Here is an 18976-nt window from a genome sequence, read left to right as displayed (position 1 = left end):
GGCAAGCTCTCCAATAACTTCGCTACCACATAGTCTAGCTTGCCTCCTTTTCAACATCGCCCTGGACCATTCATTTCCGGGTACCCTGGAGCGAAGGCCTCCAGTTGCGGATCATCTGCTGATCATTGAGCAAATTGTGGACATTCTTGGTCTGCAGATAAACAAGAATAAGACCAAACTCATGGTGGTACCATCATTGGCACTACTAACAACGTGCCGACGTGTGGGTGACGTAACTAAAGTTAGCTAAAGGTGAGTTAATCTAAAGTATGAAGTTGTCTCATGCTTAACCTATCTAGGGTCAAAAGAGCACTAACCACTAACAACCAAATAATTGGAGAGATTCGCACTAGAGTGCTCTCTAGTTAATTTAAAGTCCGAAGAAACAATTTCGCTCACTGCGATTATACACATTTATTGTAAACCCAATACTTACATACGCATCTGTACAAGTAACTGTCGAAATCTTCTTAGCCGCGTCCGAGAAGAACTTTGGCCCCTTATCTGTGGAGGGGCAATGGAAAAGCCGCTACAACAGCGAGCTGTACGCACTGTACGACGACGACTTCACGACGTCGTGCAGCGTATACGCCTCGCCAGGCTCCGGTGGACTGATCATGTTCTGAGTACACGCGGGCGACAGTCCAGACCGCGCTCGAAATGATGTGACTACATCGATAGCGATCAGGTACAGCATCTTTCACGATCGGATTAAAATGCTGTAGCTACAATACGCGAAACGCGATTCACGACACCAGTACAGGTTCACTGGAATAACATTCGTAACATGAGCAACATGTTCATGCATTGTTCCTCCAATTCAATGATTGCAAACCCGGACCCGTTAGACCTAGTTTCCAATTAACGCCAAGCGCCTGACAAAGGCTGGCGCTGCCGGATGCACATTTTTAAGGTGATGCAAATCAAAACTTCCCCATATAGTCTTCCGTGTGGGCATCTATGGGTCTATGCGGCCTCAGTTGAAAGTCAAATGATTTAGCCAACTCTCTCCCACATAAAAAGCAGGGGATGTCCACATGCTAGCGGGTCTGTGTGGTGTTGATGGAAGGTGGCCCTTCAGAGGCCCCCAACCTAATGGGCCACGTGTGAACGTGTTTGATTTGAAATTACGCGAGATGCAGTTTGCTTCATTTCACTCCATCTGTGTTGCTGGGCCGGCCTGCTTTGTGGATTTCGCTTTTCACCTCACACCCTTATGCTACTCTCCATTTACCTGTAACACGACGTTGGTTTTGGCACTATCTCGGTGTCGACCTCGACTAGCACCCTAACCCTTGGGTGGTGCCATAAAGGGGAAGAATAATAGAAAATCGCGAGCAAAATGAATTCTCCATCATATTGGGTCAACAGTGGAGCTAGAGTCTGAGCCTGGGCCTGCTTACATTAAATTCGGCCCAACAGTGTGCTATGTGCTCCGGTAGCTCCTCCTTACCAGCGGCACACCACACAAAGCCAAAGTGTTTGAAATGCAACGTGTACGCGCGGCAATGCTGCAGTTTTCCGTGTTTTACTTCTTTTTGTGAGTTTAACTTTTTGTTGTTTTTTCCCCACTCGTGGATCCTCCATGTGAGACGACGGCACAAAGTGTACGATAATTATTTAGTTGCTTGGGCTTTTTTCCGACCCTGCCGCACAGTGCCTGCAGTTCTGCTAGAATCCGATGGCATTCAGCGTGGCGTTCGTCTCATACATATACTTGCTATGTATGTACCTTCTAGGTTCGGTCGATTTATGTTGGCAGCGGTTTCAACCCGGCAACGACAAGGCTTGATCCTCAAAGTCGCCGGGGTCGTCGGAGCCGAAGCACCAGAACACTCCCATTCGGCGGTATTTCGCAGGAGCGGCCACGAGTCGCCGAATATAGTGTCCTGGTGGGTGGTATCGGTCCGACCCGGCCCGCAATTTTATGTTGATCCGCAAACAAGGGCGCTGATTCGCCGAAGGCCGGCGCCGGCGCAGACCGAATATGTGGAGTCACCGGGTCGGCCGTCGAATGGGAACGCGACGTCCTTGGCGCGCGGGACGTTTTCATCGCCGATAACCAGCCGCCCGATAGGAGGAGCTCCGATGACGACGACGACGACGACGATGACGGTTCGGGCCCGACGAACCATCGATGGCTTTTGGCTGGGCTGGGCCCTCCCGTTTCGTTGGCCGACCGTTCGGCCGAAAAGGTCCTGTCGGCGAAGGCGCCGAACCCCGAGCCCCGAGCCTTACATACACACGGTTCGGGGTGGGTGGAATGCCTATGGCCAAAATACATAGTACATAGCTAGCGATTCCGTCTCTTGAGCCCTCGAGGCTGCGCCGAAGAAGATTGTTGGTGCTGCTGCTGCTGCTGCCACCGACCCCACGCTGAGGAATTGGATAGATCAAAGTTTAATAAATTTAAAATATGGCTCTCCGGGCCCCAACGCAACGCCAAGTTCTCCTCCTCACCCCGCATCCAGCCTGCTTTACCAGGTATGGGTCGAGGGTTTCCTCAACAAACTTAAAATTTCCACGTACAGAACGGGCGGCGAGCGGGGAGTTGCCCGATAGTTGGAGCGACTCGGGCCAAGCCACGCAGCACGCAAGCGGGCGCGGGGCAGTTTTCGGTGATTGTTTGGCATGGCTTTTAATTATACCAACGACCACCGGCCCCCGGCCACACATCCTCTTCTTCGCAAGCTCCGAATCGAAAAGTGGGCAAACCTTTGCCACTTGCAGATTGGCGTTACAAAGACGCTGCCCAAAAACTTCGCAAACTGACTCAGACGAGGTGCGTTAGGCTATTAGGTGAACGTGTTGCGTCGCTTGGCGTGGAGCATTATCGAGCCATGGGATGGCAACGCATCGCGATCAAGCATCGTTTTCCGCGGTGACTTTAGTGTCCGCGCCAAAGAGGAAGGCGTTTGCTGACGCCCAAAACTGTGGGAGAATGATTTCTTTGTTGTTCACAGTACTTTGCGTACTTTGGGGACGCATACGCGACCTTCTAAAAATTTTCTGAAGAATGTTTTCTCCTGACCTGGCTCTCGGTTTTGGATGGTCCTAGAAAGTCTCGATGCTCGATGTTTTCGGCACTTTTCGCAATCCGGCATTCCGGTCGAAGCTAGTGTTCCGTTACTAGGCCAACAAAGCCCAACCTGCGTCTCGACAGTCGAGTAGGACGCTAATGCGAGTTTAAGTACTCGATGGACACCAGTATAGTACTCGAAAAAAAGTGATCGATCCAACAATCTGATCGAAACCTATCTGATCGCTACGACACGAACGAAAGTACAAACAATTGAAGCCGACCGTCGATTGACCAGTTTTCATGGCAAGACCATTGGAGTCGGAAGGACAACATCGTATCAATGTCGTTAGCTGATCTCGGGCAAAGCTATCTGTTCTACTCGTCTCAAATACTACCCGTTTGTGCAATGTTCATTATATTCATTCATTATAGCAGCAATGTAAGCAAAACAAGGCTTGCAAGGCTTTAGCGTGTAACCTGCCCAAAAACCAATTGTTCCTTAAAACTATTGTTTTTGCTGCTGAACCTCAACTTCGAGTCTTTGATAGATACCGTCAATGCTTATCTTGAATTTGCGGAATGAATTTTGCTGATCTCACATTTTGCTAAAATGTTGCGAGACTAGTTAGAAATTCACCACTCCTCGCTTTTTATGCGTTTCTGATAAATACAGAAAACCAATCGAAACCATGCACGTGTCTAATGGAAAAATGGGGAGCCATTTTGTAGCTTTTTGGTACGTACACAAACCAACTTTTCAACTACCCAGTATACAAATAGTGGGAGCCATTGCCAATAACTTGCCACTTTTGAAACTTTTTGATTCGGGTAATTTGACCATTGCGTTTTAATCTTTGAAAATTTATAGTAGTTCCTAATTCAGCTTTGAGTCATTCTTTTCTTTATCGGACATAATGATTCATTTGTTTACAGCCAAGCCACTAATTGCACTGTGGTGCGCCATAGACAATGTGATCTACGGACTACTTCCTTCCGGTTCAGAATAGTATACAAAATGCTCGAAAATCGACTGAACACCATTCCGGTGCGACTGAAATCCGTCAACTACATATATTGAACTCACAAAGGGCTGTAGCACCTTCCAATGTTGAGTTTTACGCTAAGATGTAGATGGACCACTTTTACACTCGATCCATGGTTTTGTATTTCCAGCGCAATTTATGTGAACAAACTAGGGCCAAGGTACCTTTTGTTGCCCAACCTCTTGACAAATTTTATCCAGAGGTTTTCCAGGATATACGACTCTGAGGCAGCGCTTGGAGCTAACGCAAGTAACGCAAGTTGAAGCGGTATTTGCAGCCTTGAACAAACTCGTGGGTCACTGATACTGATATTTTAACTATTTATGCACGAACCGCACACAACTTCAGAAATGCATGCATTTACCGTGTTTTTGTTGTATTTTTTAGTATGAAATCTAAAATACTTGGAACATAAATTTTGCATTCTTCGATCGGTCATGGAACAACATCCGCAACAATAGTTTCTGCCTAGCATAGTTTAGCATTCTCTTTCTATGCAGTCTATTGCTTAGTTTATAGATTTCCGTCTCGAATTATGCACATTCATGCATAAATCACGTCGGCTTGTGAAGAGTGTAATCAGTGAGATGCAATAATGCATGAAACAGTGAAATATTTACCACAGACACCAGGCTGGGGATGAAGGTTACCTTTGCTTAATGCTTGGATATCACGCATAGTTACTCGGTAACATATTATTATTATGCATGGAGCATATTAGTATGCTAAAATTAGTAAAAAAAAGTGCTACTGCAAAATTTACAGCTGCAATAATCTTATGTAAAGCTAAACGAAGCATATCCAATTGATAATAAGCCGTTGCAGGGCTGCTGCCTGATAAACGTTAGATTTGAAAGTTAGTTTAAGAATTTACTCATAGATGTCGCTGGCGTGAAACTTGTTCGAGCCCTGCACGTTTATGCTCACGGCGCTGCAGTAGCCCTGACTGACAGCTGCTACCATCGACACAAACACGCAGTGTTCGAAGTGTTTAGCATTCGAAGCACGTCGATAACAACGGCGTGCAGAGCGCAGCGGGGGATGGGGCGTAATCGACCCACGTAATCGGAAGGATGATACGGGCATAATGTGCAGTGCAAATACTAGGCGGGCTCCCTGAGTCGCATCCTACAAAGAAAACGACGAGAGACAACATGTGGTGAAATCGAACAGCGACTTGAAGTCAGTGACTGCCATCATGACGCTGGCGTCAAAGTGTTGTGCCGTGAAACCGCAGGTCTCATCGAAGCAGGATGCAAATCGGTACTTTGTTGGGCTGCTCCTGGTGCTGTCGGGGGGTGGCCTCTGGTTGCGCCAGGGCGTGAAACATGATGCCGGCGCAGAAAAGTTGTCCCTAGAGCTGACTAACATCCCACAGGTGGCGCTCGACAAAGATGCCGAGCTGTCTAGGGCCCGCAATCGTAACTGCTCTTACTGGGACTGCTTCAACGTATACCGGTGCGGTCAACGGTCGGTCGTTGGTGTTGACGGCGAGCAGGAGCGCATTCTGATCTACGTGTATCCGCTGAAGGAGTACAGCGATGCGGACAGCAAGCGCCCGGCCCACCAGCTGTCGCGAGAGTTTTTCACGATAGTAAAGACTGTCGTAAACAGCCCGTATTATACTGCGAACCCGAACGAAGCGTGCCTATTCCTACCCACGATAGACACACTAAACCAGAACCGGATAGACACCAATCTGGTGGGCAAGGCACTCGCATCGCTGCCATAGTAAATCCAGTCTACCGCGAACGGTCTACTGTGACCCATTTGAATCTCGCCCTTACCTTTGCTTGTTTACTCTTTTTCAGTTGGGAAAATGGTGAAAACCATTTGCTCTTCAATTTCTTGGCCGGTTCGAAGCCGGACTATAGCACGGTGCTGGACGTTAACACCGACCGTGCCATGATACTTGGCGCCGGGTTCGACAGCTGGACGTACCGGCCGGACTTTGATCTGCCCATCCCGATGTACAGCGCGACGTTGGAGCATTACCAGCCCAATCTGGCGAAGGAGCGCACCGTGTTGCTCATCTCGTCACAGACAAACATCCTTCCGCGACAGTATCGCGTTCTGCAGGAACTGTCCTACGACTATCCGAACGAGCTACTGTTGCTGCAACGCTGTCCAAGCTCTACGGTGAAGGTCGACGAATCGATCGACATGAACTCGCCTGGTGAGTCGCGCAACAGTGACCGATTGCCCGACAGTAGTCAAACCGATGTTAGGTGCAACTTTCCACAAGGCAACGAATACGAGTATCCGGTAGTGCTGGAAAGTGGTACCTTTTGTCTCGTTGCACGTGGCGTGCGACTTTCACAGCCGACACTGTTGGAGGCGATGGCCGCAGGATGTATTCCGGTAATTGTGGCCGACAACCTGGTGCTCCCGTTCAGCAACATCTTAGACTGGGAGCTACTATCGATACGGGTTTACGAAAGTAACCTGCACGGGGTGATGTCAGTGCTCAAAAGTGTATCGGCCGATCGAATCCGTGAGATGCTCTCGCATGTGCGGCATGTGTGTGACCGCTATTTTGCGTCACTCGAACGAATCGTGCTGACCGCGCTAGATCAGCTGAACGATCGCGTATTTCCGCACCTAAGCAAAACGTACATGCACTGGAACATCGCTCCACACCAGAAAACGACTCAAAATCCCCTGTTTCTGCCGCTTATAGCACCAAAGGCTCAGGGTTTCACCGCTGTCATACTCACGTACGATCGTATAGAAAGCCTGTACATTCTTATTCAGAAGCTGGCCACCGTTTCATCGTTGCAAAAAATTTTGGTTGTATGGAACAACCAGAGGAAAGCACCACCTCATCCGTCGCTGTTTCCGAAGATTGGCAAACCGCTGAAGGTTATCCAGACGGTCGCCAACAAGCTGTCGAATCGGTTCTACCCATACGAGGAAATCGAAACCGAAGCCATACTGACGATCGATGACGACATCGTAATGCTGACCGCCGATGAGCTCGACTTCGGGTATGAGGTGTGGCGCGAGTATCCCGACCGGATCGTGGGATTTCCGAGTCGCACGCACGTCTGGGATAACCAGACTGGTCGCTGGCGGTACGAATCGGAGTGGACGAACCAAATCTCGATGGTGCTGACCGGAGCCGCCTTTCATCACAAGTACTGGAGCTACATGTACACGAACGCTATGCCCGGAAACATCAAGGAGTGGGTGGACGAGCACATGAACTGCGAGGACATTGCGATGAACTTTCTGGTGAGCAATATCACTAATAAGCCCCCGATCAAGGTTGCACCGCGTAAAAAGTTCAAGTGCCCAGAGTGTACCAACAACGAGATGCTTTCGGCCGACTTGAACCACATGACAGAGCGGTCTGCGTGTATCAACCAGTTCGCCGAAATTTACGGTACGATGCCACTGCGCACGGTCGAGTTCCGAGCGGATCCAGTATTGTTCAAGGACAACTTCCCGGAGAAATTGAAGCGCTTCAACGATATTGGTAGCCTATAGAAAAATACTGCCTGTTAATGTAAATTGGAAGCACCATCAAGATTATGTAGTAAGTGTTGGGATACTAGCCTTTTAACACAAGCACGATTAAGTTAGTAGTTGATTTTAATTAGGTACATTGATGTTTTACATTTTACTCCCACATACCTCAAACGATTATTTTAATTTAGTACTTTGACGGTTTACTCTTTACACTAACATACCTTTTTAAAGCTTTTTAACCCATACCTCAGTAGTTGATTGTAATTTGGTACAATTTTGGATGTATTTTTTTATAACTGTTCTGTGTCGTACCTCAATTCTTTTATCTGGTGACGTTATGAGTCTTGGAATATTTATGATTGATGTCTGTTTGTATGAATCATCTATTCGTTGTGAGTTTTAATAGTTTTTTGGTGTTCCATATGCCATTGCAATTGTCTTGTCTCTCATAAATTCTTGAATTTCATTGATTGACTATGATTTGATACATGTTATTTATTAGCACGTTGGTGCCACAACTGTCAGTACAGCCAATTAGTCAAAAGCAATATTGACCGACGTAGAGCCAACTTAACTCAATTCAATGCACTTATTTCAATTCAATCTAATGCTAGTTTATAGAAGATTTTAGAGTTGCTTGTCAATGATGTTCATACAATTTACAATACCCGTCTTCGGTTTATATGTTGATTTTAATCTGTTTCACGTCTTTGTATTACTGTTTATTGTAATAATTTCACATAATTCAGTCAACTCGATACGCGCCACAGGAATAATTGTATATTTTTCTTGACTAACAGTCATTGATTCTGTGCCGATTAATTATTGTAGTAATAGTAGCAATGTAGTTGTAATTAATAGTAATTTTCAACAATCTAGAATTGTTGCGTGCTTTTTTAGTTGTTTAGTGTCACATAGTTCAGTGTAATCCACACATACTCCCAAAATGTCTGCAGTCTTTTATAATCTGTACTGTATCTTTTTGACCAATAATAGTCACTGATTCTAGTTTTGATAGATAATACCTTTTTAAACATTATTGTCACATTTTTGGGCTGCAATAAAATTCATGTGTGCATAAAAGGAAGCTGAACTTGTTTCAATTTGGGTGTATTGATAGAGGTAGCTTTTATAAATGCGTCAAGTGCATCGATGCAGTCGACGTGTCTTATCTCGCCAGAGCTATTCATTTTCAGACAATGATTTTGATTTGGTATATTGATAGTTTATTGCATATTAGTGTCACTTAGGACAGTCAGTGCTGTAATCGATCTGATTTATGAATAACGTAAAGACCCCAAAAGGTGCACTGGATTATAATACTTATTTGATTGACGCCATAGCACAAACAAAGGGTAATACACTGTTGTCAGTAAACACATTGAAACAAATATAAACTACAAACGAACTGGACAACAAGGTGTTCATCTCATTCCATCCAGTGCCGCTGTTCTGCGGTGTAGTACAGAACCGATGCGCTCAGTCGCCTGCTTCCTCGTGGTGCTTTTGGGTGTGGTTTTTCAACAAACACTTGTATTGAAACCGTTTGTCGCATTTGGCACATGGGTAAGGTTTTTCGTTGGTGTGGATACGCATATGCACACGCAACGTGTATGCAATAGTGAACTTCTTATGGCACACCGTGCAGACATGCTTCCGGTCGTTGTTGTGCGTTTTCATATGTTTCCATATCGCTCGTCTGAAAAGAGTGAGATGTGCAACAAAATACCGTGAATTTGAACTACTCAATTCCGTTGGGCTACCGGTGGTACTTTTGGGCACCACCTCATTCCTTACTTATTTCGCATCAGCTTTCCGCATACAGAGCACGGTAGCTTCGGTTCCTCGTGGTACGAGATGTGCGTTTGATAGATGCCCTGCGTTTTGCACTGCTTTCCGCAAACACCGCACACCGCGTAGTAGTAGTCAGTATGCCACAGCTTTTTGTGTCGATTCAAAAAGACCATTCCAGTAAAAGCGCTTCCACATCCGTTCTCATCACACACGTACGGTCGAACATCTGAAGATTGAAAGGAGGCCAGTTTTGAGGACCTTTCGTAGATACCATACGAGAAACGGAAACGCCAAAGAGGACAGCATCTTACTTTCGTGTTCGTTGAGATGTGTCTGAAACTTCCAGTTATCATACTGCTTGCCGCAAATGTGGCAAGTTGTTTTGGGCCGTTTGTACGATCGATTTCGAATACCTTGCGACCTGCCTTTCGGCTGCGAGATTGCCACAGCGACGTGCAGCTCGCGCCGGTATGCTTCCTGTTTTAGTCTGATCGTTTGCAAGAGTGCCTTCGCGTGCTCGGGCAGCCTTTCTACTGGTGGTAAGCGGAAAATTGCTTCCTTGGCCACGCGTTGAGCGGTTGCAATTGTCTTTCGAAAACTATCCATAATATCCAGCAACAAACAGCAACTTTCGCAGGCAATCTTGCCGTCTACGATGACCCCGAACAGTTTCTGTTCGCGCAACATTTCGAGCTGTGTTTGTGTTGGCTCGGAGCCGGCCTCACTCATGCCATAGCACAGAGTGCACCGTTCTTCGCTTGTTCTCGGATAGTTGGTCCACAACTCGTGCCCGTCAGAGCCCTGTGGACCATCGTTGGGAATTTGTTCTTCTAAAAATTTCGAAATTTCCATCAGTATCTCCGGGTCGGGCTCCTCCGGTACCGACGCTCCATTTACTACGCCCACTTCCTCCGGTATCCCGCGAACAGTTTCCGATCCGTCCGGTCGTTGGGCCGGCTGCAACATCTGAGCGTGCTCCGCACCGAAATACTCCTGACCGATTTCAAGTGGACCGCCCAAATACTGTTCGCTGTCCGTTACAATGCCGGCATACACGTAATCGACCTGGTGTTTGTGCTTAATTATAATGTTTTCACACTCCCTCAGTAGCAGCTGGTTGCTATCCGATGCCCAATCGCCCAGCTCCATGATGACAAAGTCTTCCATCAGCAGCCGGTTGGTTTTGAAACACGCGTTTCGAAACTCCGTCGTCAGAAATAGCAGCGAAGCACAATTTTTACATATCTTCGTCAGATTATCCTGCTTCGTGACCTAAACGGCAGAGAGGGACCAAACATCCAGGACGGTTTGGACAAATTGGGCGAAAGGTAGTCGAGCCGGTAACCTACCCGTATCGACGTGCATTCGAATATTTGATGTGCTATGCTGTACTCTTTGTCCGAAAAGATGTACTCCAGAAAACTATCGTCACAGACGCGCATACACAGCCGACATTGGTTTGGATCGTTGATAACATGCCGAAGACTCGTGGTGTCCATGTTTACGGCACAATTTTCGCAATATTTGTACCCTGGAAAGGTATCCCAGAGCCATACTGCCCCCTCACAGGGGAATCCTGTGGCTCTATGCGCATGTGCTAGTTTTATATGGCAGAAGTATTACTACACCTGCTGCTCTGTGCAGAATCTCATTTTTTAAACTAAACTATGTTTTGCTGCTTGCTCAGCGATGATAGGGAAGCTTCGTTTGGTGAAACCACTCATTGGGGTTAGTTGTCTTCATCGCTGTGTGCTATATTCTCTGAGCACCTCAACCTAAATGAATGAACCTAAAATCAATCAAACGATAATCAACCGTTTTCTTCAACTTTGAGGTTGGAAAAAGCTGTAGAATTTATTACCATCGATTGTGGATTGTTCCCATGCTTATGGCCCCTGTCAGCGTCGAACAGCTGTCATTTAACGGCTGTCATTAATAAAGTAAATAAAAACATTCCTTCAGTTCTGTTATTCAAACATGACTGCTCCGATGGTATTAAACAATCGAGCGCACCGGGGGCAAAAACAAGTAACACAATATACAGTAGTGTTTTCGTTTGATCATTTCATCGGATCTGCACTGAACAAACTGCTAAGCGTTAGGTACAACTGCAAAGCCATCAAGAGCATCGTGCTACTGAACGTGCAATTTCTTGCAGTGATTTTCCGCGTCCGCCAAATTTTAATAATGCTATTGCCTGCTACACTTCGCTATCATCAATCCGTGGTTTGGTAGAGAACAAACCAGTTTAGAGTGAGAATTAGAACAACTACCTCTGCTGTGTTTCGTAAAGGCCTCAGTTGTCGACCATACTCTACTGCGACCAGACAATAAAACGCTTTTCTCTTCTCCGACTCTGAGTTGCATACACAATTTACAGATCGAATCCCACTTCATACTGGCAGATCTTAGGTAAACGAAGCATGCACGAAAGCTGCAGGCAAACATCGCCCATTGTGCAGCGGTCATTGTTAGTGATCGTGTGGGAGGATACGGATCCGCGATTGTTCTTTCTTTAGTTTCCGTAGCGTGTTATCCTGAACGCCGCTGGCTGCTATCGTTGTCAGCATCGCAGATCCATAGGAAAACTAAACGAAGTCACACTATTTTGCGGTCAAGCACACTTACAGGAACAGTCACGAAGAAAGTGCAGTCAATGAAGAGTGCGTTGCACATATCAAACAGCAGCGTGCTATATGTGTGCAATGTTTGCCTGCTTTTTCTTGATACCAAAATGAAAATAATCATTTTCGTTCCATGTTTATCACCCAACACGCTGCCGATAGCAGCACGTTTCTTCAAGTAGCAACAAAGAGTGAAAAGAAGCACCGCGAGAATCCTCCCACGTAACGCGACAGGAACAGCTGTGCGATATAAAGTGGACGCACAAACGCACACAAGCATGCTACAGCTGGTTCCCAGTGTACAGTAGAAACGAGGCAATTTTTTTTTAACTAGGTCACACCGCACCAGATTGCGTTATCGCACTCGATAGCGTTGCCTGGGTTGGTTCCAGTGTTCGTTCCATCTTGGGCGTGACGGCGGATGAGCGCATCGCACCAGTAGTCGTGTACAGGATGTCACTCGGTTCAGAATACTCCGTTTGCAAACCAATACCGACCCTTGAAGCTCTGCTGCAGTTCGACCTTCAACCGCACTTTTGGAAAAATCTCGTCGAGCCGATAGCACCCCGTTCGCAGTCCCGCAACCTGGGCCAACGGTACCAGGTGATCGACTTCGACGCAGGCCCGGTTGAGTACGTCGCAAACCACTCCCGGCCACAGGTGCTGCTGTGTCACGACTTTAAGGGAAACTACCTGAACGACAAGTACATCAATGGCGTGCAGGGCGAGGGCCAGTGGGTCGATTATCGGTTCTACAATTGGGCGGCGATCGACATCTTCTGCTATTTCAGCCACAAATTCGTCACCATTCCAACGCTTCAGTGGCTCAACTGTGCGCACAAGAACGGCGTCAAAGTGATTGGCACGATCATCGTTGAGGCCGGCAACGTGCAGCTGATGCACGACATCCTCCAGTCGGAGGAGTTCATGCGCCGGGTGGTGGAGGCACTGGTGCACGTCTCACAGGTGTGCCAGTTTGACGGCTGGCTGCTCAACATCGAGTGTCGGCTGGACGCGGCCAAGATTCCGCTGCTGTGCGACTTTGTGCGGCTGCTGACGGAACGCTGCCACGAGGCGAGTCCCGGCAGTATGGTGATCTGGTACGATTCCATCACCAAGGACGGTCAGCTCGATTGGCAGAACGAGGTGAACGCGCACAACGATCTCTTCATGCTGTCGTGCGACGGGATCTTCCTCAACTACGCCTGGACCCGGTCGCACCTCGAGCGTACCGAAAACTTTATCGCTCGCTACTTTCCGGAACGCCGGCTGCAGGTGTTTGTCGGTATCGACGTGTTCGGGCGGAGCAAGAAGGCCCAGATGGACACCAACGCTACGCTCGAGGAGGTGCTGAGCTTCCCGTTCTCGGTGGCGCTGTTCGCACCGGGATGGACATTCGAGTCCCTCGAAGCGAACTCAGCGCAGGCCCAGCTCGAACCGGACGACCGGAACGTGCGGTTTCTGGAGACTAACGATCGCTTCTGGAACCTGCTCTGGCGCCACCTGTACGTACGCGGTCCGACGCAGCTGCCGTTCTACAGCTCGTTCTGTCTCGGTTCGGGCAAGTTCTACAACCGGCTGGGAAAGACTCAATCCGACCAGTGCTGGTTCAATCTTGCCAAGCAAAGCTTCCAGCCCACCATACCCTACACGCCGCCGCTCGAGTATGAGCTCCGAAACGACCCCCTGTCGCACTGGACGCACCATTTCGAGGGTGCGCTAGACGGGGGCTCCTGTTTGAAACTACGCAACGAAGAGCATGACAAGCGACTGTTTGCATGCGATTTTCCCTGCACCTCGGACCTGATCGTCAGTTACGCGTTCCGGCGCAACGATCCGGGTGAGACGGAGCTGGCACTGGTGCTGAAAGCGCACCACACCCAGCGCCACGACTGCCTTCGAATCGTGTGCGCTGGCCCGGACTGCCACGTCAGCAATCGATGGAACGAAATGCGCGCCATACCACTGGAGAGGGAGCAGATGCTGCAGCTGCTGAAACTCGGCGCCAAACCGCAACTACCGCTCGCCGACAGCATCAACGGGTGGGAGATCAGGTAACCCTCGCTTCACTCTCTCTCTTTCTCTCTCTCGCTCACTCACTTTCTCTCACTATTACCCTTTTTTCCCTCTCCTTCCGTATTTGGTCCATCTCCGGTACATCTCTCTGTGCCGCAGATACTACTATCTCTCGGCGGAGCTATTGCAGCAGGACCAGGACTGGGACGCTCGATTCGTCGACATCGGCATCAAACTGACCAAATCTGCGACGGCGCAAGCAACCGACTATGCCCTGCTGGGGGCCATCAACTTGCAGGCAGGCTTCCCGGCCCATCGCCATCAGGTTCCTCAGCGGACCGCATTTTCGTTCGCCAACGACAGCGAGCAGGATATTATTTGACGAAAAGCTGTTCCAGTCAGCGATGTTAGTGCCTTATGAACCCAGCGCATCCGTTGCCGCTGGGAAACCTGGTTTGAGTCAATAAAGATATACATGATTCACAGCATGCTGCAGATGAATTGCTGCTCGCTCTCGCTCTTTCTCTCTCTCTCTCTCTCTCTCTCTCTTTCTTTTTTATTTCTTTCTCTTCCTTGCATGCCTTACCCGGCCTCTAGTCTCCTGGGGCTTTTACTAGTGGACGACCGCAAATTGGACGCTACAGCCAAGAACAGAAGCATTTGAGTGAACCGGCTCTTCCATAAACATCTAGCCCGAGCGATCAGTAAACTACCATTAGCCCATAAGCGAGTCGGCCAGCTTATGTGCAGTGTGTTTATGTGTGTTACGTTAGACGTCGTAAACTTTGTTTTGGATGAACGGAACAGGTTTAGCCGTTTTCCAAGCCCGGAGACCAGAGATGCCACGACACGACCGGAATGGTACGGAGAAACATCTAGCCTCCCCCCCGCCTCCTCCCAGCTCAGCACCCTCCTTGCCACAGCACCGCATCTGGAAGCGGCCTGCAAATCTGTGGCGGAAAGGCGAAGTGCAGCCGGCCTGCGGCGCCAACATCGGGAGGCAAATGGAGAAAACAGAACCACCGCCGTAGAGAGATTCGGCCACTCGAGTGACACATCCGGGGGCTGACGGGGTGGGGGCGTGTGTCGGGTGAGCCGGGCTGCATAGCTTTGAACTTTCTTTCCAGCCATATCCGTCTCGATTACCCTTTGGTGTCGGTTTTGGCTTTGTTCCGGATTCCGTTCCGAATAAGGCGGGTGTACGCGCGTACGCCACACACCGCAAACCGTCGAACCGGATGTCAACAACAACACACACGCGCTCTCTCCCGCCCTAGCTGCCTCGCTAAAGCCCGCGCTGATTTCGTGGATCTAGTACGTTGCATTCTAATGGGCTACCCTACTCAAGCGCTTTCTTTCTTGCTCAATTGTTGAGCTTTGTTGGTCGACATCCCAAAACAAGTGCGCGCCGCCTCTCGTTAAGGATAATGATGATCGCGGCGTCAAACCTCTCCCAGCGCCAAAGATGGGCACGTAAAAGTTGCACGGCTGGAGTGTCCCATCGCTCGCTGGCCGGCTTCGGTTCTCTCCACCGTTTTGACGCGTACAGACCGCCGGAGTCAACCGCAGCGGGCACAGAGCGCTAACGAAAAAGTAGTCCAACTACCTCTCGACTTTCTCTTTCGCTTTCGGCGCAAGTAGGCAAGCAGGCGGACCTGCCACATATTTGTTTTGACGGAGGCGTCTCTGGACTTCGCAGCACCTGCGGTACTTCGATGCAAGTAGCATTGTTGCTTAAAAGTTCGATTGTTTCCCCCGAAAAAAGTAAAGTTGGTGGAGCTTTATTTTTTTTTTGCTATAATGAATTGTGAATGCTGCGTAGCGGTAATGTTGCCAGCGGCGTAATGTTGCCGTAATGGCGCTGGCAGTTGTTTACATCGCTAATAGCTTCATAATTGTTTCATCTGCCTTTAATATAGATTGCCCAACCTTTACGTAGACAAGATGCGGCGACATTAGGCAAAGTTAAGCAGTTTCGTTCTGCGTGCGTGCGTGCTCCGCCATTTAGCACCATCCAGCGGAGCCATATCCTGATCGAGTGGGATTGGGCGGAATAATGAGAGAAGTTTGGAACGAGAGATATAGAGACTGAGAGGCAGAGAGACAGAGACACAGATAGTGTTTATGTGTGTGAAAGAGAAAGAGAGAGAGAGAGAGAGAGAGAGAGAGAGAGAAATCGAAGAATAATTGACGCAATGCTGGATACTGTTGACACACGCCAAGAAAAGAAAAATCCAGGTTCGTCGCTTTCCATTCCGCTCCGCGGTTGCAGTCTTTCGTTTTCGTTGTCACGCACGGAGGCTGGCACGCTGTTTGTTTTGGCGATCGTTTCGGGTGCGGGTGCGAAAACCGAAACAATTAGCACACAGTGAAAAACCCGTCCCGACTCGGCGACTCGACGCGCACTCGAGCGGATTGAACTGCCGTCATTTAAACGGTTCTTAGGCGCGCAGGCAGCCGGCAGGCTTCGCTAAGGCTCTGGAGGCGGGCGCTGGCGGAGGCTGTGCGGAGCCCGCTACTGGTCTGCGTTCAGTCGCGCACGTGGGGCGAGCAGGTTGACCTCCAGTGACGGCCCCCGGCCTTCCAAGAGCCTGTTCGGGACTTAAGTTTCTTTTACCGTTGTTTTCTTATTCGTTTTGCCTGTTTAAACCGTAGCGCCAACCTTCGCAATTTGTTTCGCCGAAAGCGGTCCCGAACAAGGCGCGGACCTCCCTGGTAGGTGAGGGTCCCTGGTCTCCCTATCCTTGCGTTGCGCTCACTCTCCGTTTCGTTGGCCACCGATTATCCTCCCCTTTTGCCCGGCGGGCCAGAGAGCAAGGTACTTTCACTCTCCGTTGCACGGATAGGATACCGTTTGCTGGATACTGCAGCACAGCCACTGCTGCAAGGTGCTAGGCCGACGTCGACCGATCGACTATTACGTCCTAACAGGTGGGTGGGCAGCCATCGTCTTGTGCGTCTACCACGAGCTAGCGATGCTTCAGTTAAACCATTCGATTTTTTTTACCATTTCAATTCAAACTGTGCCTTCACACGCAACTACACGCAACTTGGCGCCTCGGGCTATGGCCCTGCGGCGCTGCGCATACACGTAAGCGACATCGAGCGAAAAAGAAAGTGACTTTAAAAAGAAGCATTAAGGGAGAGAGAGTGAGAGAGAGAGAGCGAGACAGAGAGAGACAGAGAGAGATTGAAGATGTTGGACGAGAGAAGCGATCGTTCGCATCGCATAGAGACATATCTTGCGTCGTTGTTTGGTGCTGCTGCGCCGACGATTGCGCACTGTGGGACAACCTATGAGAGACCGTGGTCGAAATTGGTGGAATGATTTTTTCGTTCTCAATTTTCTTTGCCCGTCGTCCGTAGCCTATTCGGCAATGGTACCGCCGAACGGAGCGCGTTTCGTTCGATCGGGGACAAAATGTAACATATTTTTTACAATGAAATATGAGTTTGATAACTACTGTCATTACGCATCTAACGCAGTGTAGGTTTTTTTTTTATTAGAGTGCCAAAAACATCTATTTTAAGCATTTGAACATGTGAAGCTTTGTTCCTGGAAAAGTGTTTTTGCGCGGAGGATTTTTTTTATCATTTCAATATGAAGAAAACTGCTACCGAATGTCATTAAATTTTAATGGAAGTTTATGGTGCTCTTGCTCTTACTAACAGAATGTGTCGGATGTGGTTTGCACGTTTAAAAAATGGGTGATTTTAGCTTGCAAGACCAACAGCGACCTGATCAGTAAAAAAAGGTTGATGATGAGGAATTGGTAGCATTGCTCGATCGGAATGCATGTCAGATGCAAAAAGAACTTGCGGAAATGTTAGGAGTTGACCACACGACCGTTTTCCATCGCCTGATAACGGTGGGAATACTTAGAAAAATGTCCTGTGGGTTCCACAAGAATTGAAAAAAATTGACATTAAAAGAAGGAAAACCTTTCTGGGAAATTTCTGTTTGCACTGCAGAAAAGAATGGGGTTCTTGTACCGCATCGTCACTGGTGATGAAAAGGGGAGTTATTACAAAAATCCAAGAAACGCAAAAAGCCGTGGATACAGCCCGGTGAACCGGGTCCAGGTCATAACCAAAGCGAAATATTAACTGCGCGATCGTGATGCTGTGGGATATGAAAGGTGTGGTGTACTTTGAGCTTTTAAGATTAACGAAACCCGTTCATTGCCTGAAAGATGGGAGAAAGTAGTAGCTAACGACGGACAATACTTGCATTAAGGTAGGTCATACGTTTTGTTGTTGTAGTTAGATCACAAATGTCGAATAAAAACCGCAAGAATTAAGTCATACACCTAATACTACTACTACTACTACCGGCGGACGCGCGTCAAACGAACGGACACGCGGTCCCATAGTGCGGTCGGTGGAATTGCGGTGATGCTGCTGGTGCTGCTGCTGCTGGTGCTGCTGGTGGTGGTGGTGGCCATGGGACACCCCGACCCCGCGTGCGCGGTCCCGCACGGAGAAACCTCACAGTTTCTCGCCGCCAAGTTTTCGGGCAGCTCGAGAAGTTAGTTTACGGCCAGCCGCTCCTCGAGGCAGACGGTCGTCACCACGCGCAGCTATCTCCCTGCCCCTGTTCTCCACCCGTCACTCTCGCGGTCTCTTACTGTCTCTCTCTTTCTCTCTCTCTCTCTCTCTCTCTCTCTCTCTCTCTCTCTCTCTCTCTGTGTTGGGAGGCCGTGGTGGGCCGCGCGTGTTATTCGCAACCGTTTAACGCGTGGTGCCCGCGTGGTTGTTTCCGAAGGCTCGACCACTCAACCTGTGGCGACACCTGACACTCGCGCATTCCTGGCGTTCCTGACTCTCGGTGTGTTGACGGTGCCGTGCCGTGCGGCCGTGAAGCAGCTCGTGAAAGAGCCCACAGTGAAGGTGAGCAGTGGCGCACCATCAACAAGCAACCGTCGTCCCCAAGTCAGCAACTTCAATCATGTCGAATTTGAGTTCTTGATTCCAGTGCCAAGTGCAAGACTGCGAAGTGTGAAGTG

At 48.8% G+C, this 18976-nt stretch overlaps 3 protein-coding genes across 5 annotated transcripts; 2 read left to right on the top strand and 1 right to left on the bottom strand.

Moving 5' to 3' along the window:
- Positions 1-5067: 5067 nt before the first annotated feature.
- Positions 5068-8868, top strand: LOC131213962 (exostosin-2). Its single transcript, XM_058208220.1, has 2 exons — positions 5068-5796; positions 5877-8868. Exons 1-2 carry the CDS (start codon positions 5264-5266, stop codon positions 7552-7554), a joined length of 2211 nt encoding a protein of 736 aa, XP_058064203.1. The 5' UTR covers positions 5068-5263; the 3' UTR covers positions 7555-8868.
- On the bottom strand, positions 8684-10853 carry LOC131213963 (zinc finger protein 624-like). Its single transcript, XM_058208221.1, has 4 exons — positions 10680-10853; positions 9642-10602; positions 9334-9556; positions 8684-9235 (listed from the first exon to the last, which is right to left on the bottom strand). The coding sequence occupies exons 1-4, from the start codon at positions 10827-10829 to the stop codon at positions 9016-9018; spliced, it is 1554 nt and encodes a 517-aa protein (XP_058064204.1). The 5' UTR covers positions 10830-10853; the 3' UTR covers positions 8684-9015.
- A 460-nt stretch (positions 10854-11313) lies between these two features.
- On the top strand, positions 11314-14462 carry LOC131213166 (cytosolic endo-beta-N-acetylglucosaminidase). Of its 3 annotated transcripts, none has more exons than XM_058207145.1 (3): positions 11314-11358; positions 12117-14008; positions 14130-14462. In XM_058207145.1, exons 2-3 carry the CDS (start codon positions 12408-12410, stop codon positions 14350-14352), a joined length of 1824 nt encoding a protein of 607 aa, XP_058063128.1. In that variant the 5' UTR covers positions 11314-11358; positions 12117-12407; the 3' UTR covers positions 14353-14462. The 3 variants fall into 3 exon arrangements, with proteins under 3 accessions (XP_058063128.1, XP_058063130.1, XP_058063129.1); XM_058207147.1 differs by having other exon boundaries at positions 11315-11358; positions 12120-14008; XM_058207146.1 differs by lacking the exon at positions 11314-11358 and having other exon boundaries at positions 12007-14008.
- The last annotated feature ends 4514 nt before the right edge of the window (positions 14463-18976 follow it).

This window comes from Anopheles bellator, chromosome X, assembly GCF_943735745.2.
Source record: "Anopheles bellator chromosome X, idAnoBellAS_SP24_06.2, whole genome shotgun sequence".
Taxonomy (NCBI): domain Eukaryota; kingdom Metazoa; phylum Arthropoda; class Insecta; order Diptera; family Culicidae; genus Anopheles; species Anopheles bellator.
The sequence above is the reverse complement of the archived record's forward strand: the minus strand, read 5'-3'. Positions and strand labels throughout refer to the sequence as shown.

Coding starts and splice junctions, on each gene's coding strand:
- LOC131213962 (XM_058208220.1), top strand. CDS start 5,264: ATGACGCTGGCGTCAAAGTGTTGTGCCGTGAAACCGCAGGTCTCATCG. Junction 5,797..5,876: donor GCACTCGCATCGCTGCCATA/GTAAATCCAGTC, acceptor ACTCTTTTTCAG/TTGGGAAAATGGTGAAAACC.
- LOC131213963 (XM_058208221.1), bottom strand. CDS start 10,829: ATGGACACCACGAGTCTTCGGCATGTTATCAACGATCCAAACCAATGT. Junction 10,603..10,679: donor TCGAATGCACGTCGATACGG/GTAGGTTACCGG, acceptor TCTGCCGTTTAG/GTCACGAAGCAGGATAATCT. Junction 9,236..9,333: donor GGAAAGCTGATGCGAAATAA/GTAAGGAATGAG, acceptor CACTCTTTTCAG/ACGAGCGATATGGAAACATA.
- LOC131213166 (XM_058207145.1), top strand. CDS start 12,408: ATGTCACTCGGTTCAGAATACTCCGTTTGCAAACCAATACCGACCCTT. Junction 14,009..14,129: donor ATCAACGGGTGGGAGATCAG/GTAACCCTCGCT, acceptor TCTGTGCCGCAG/ATACTACTATCTCTCGGCGG.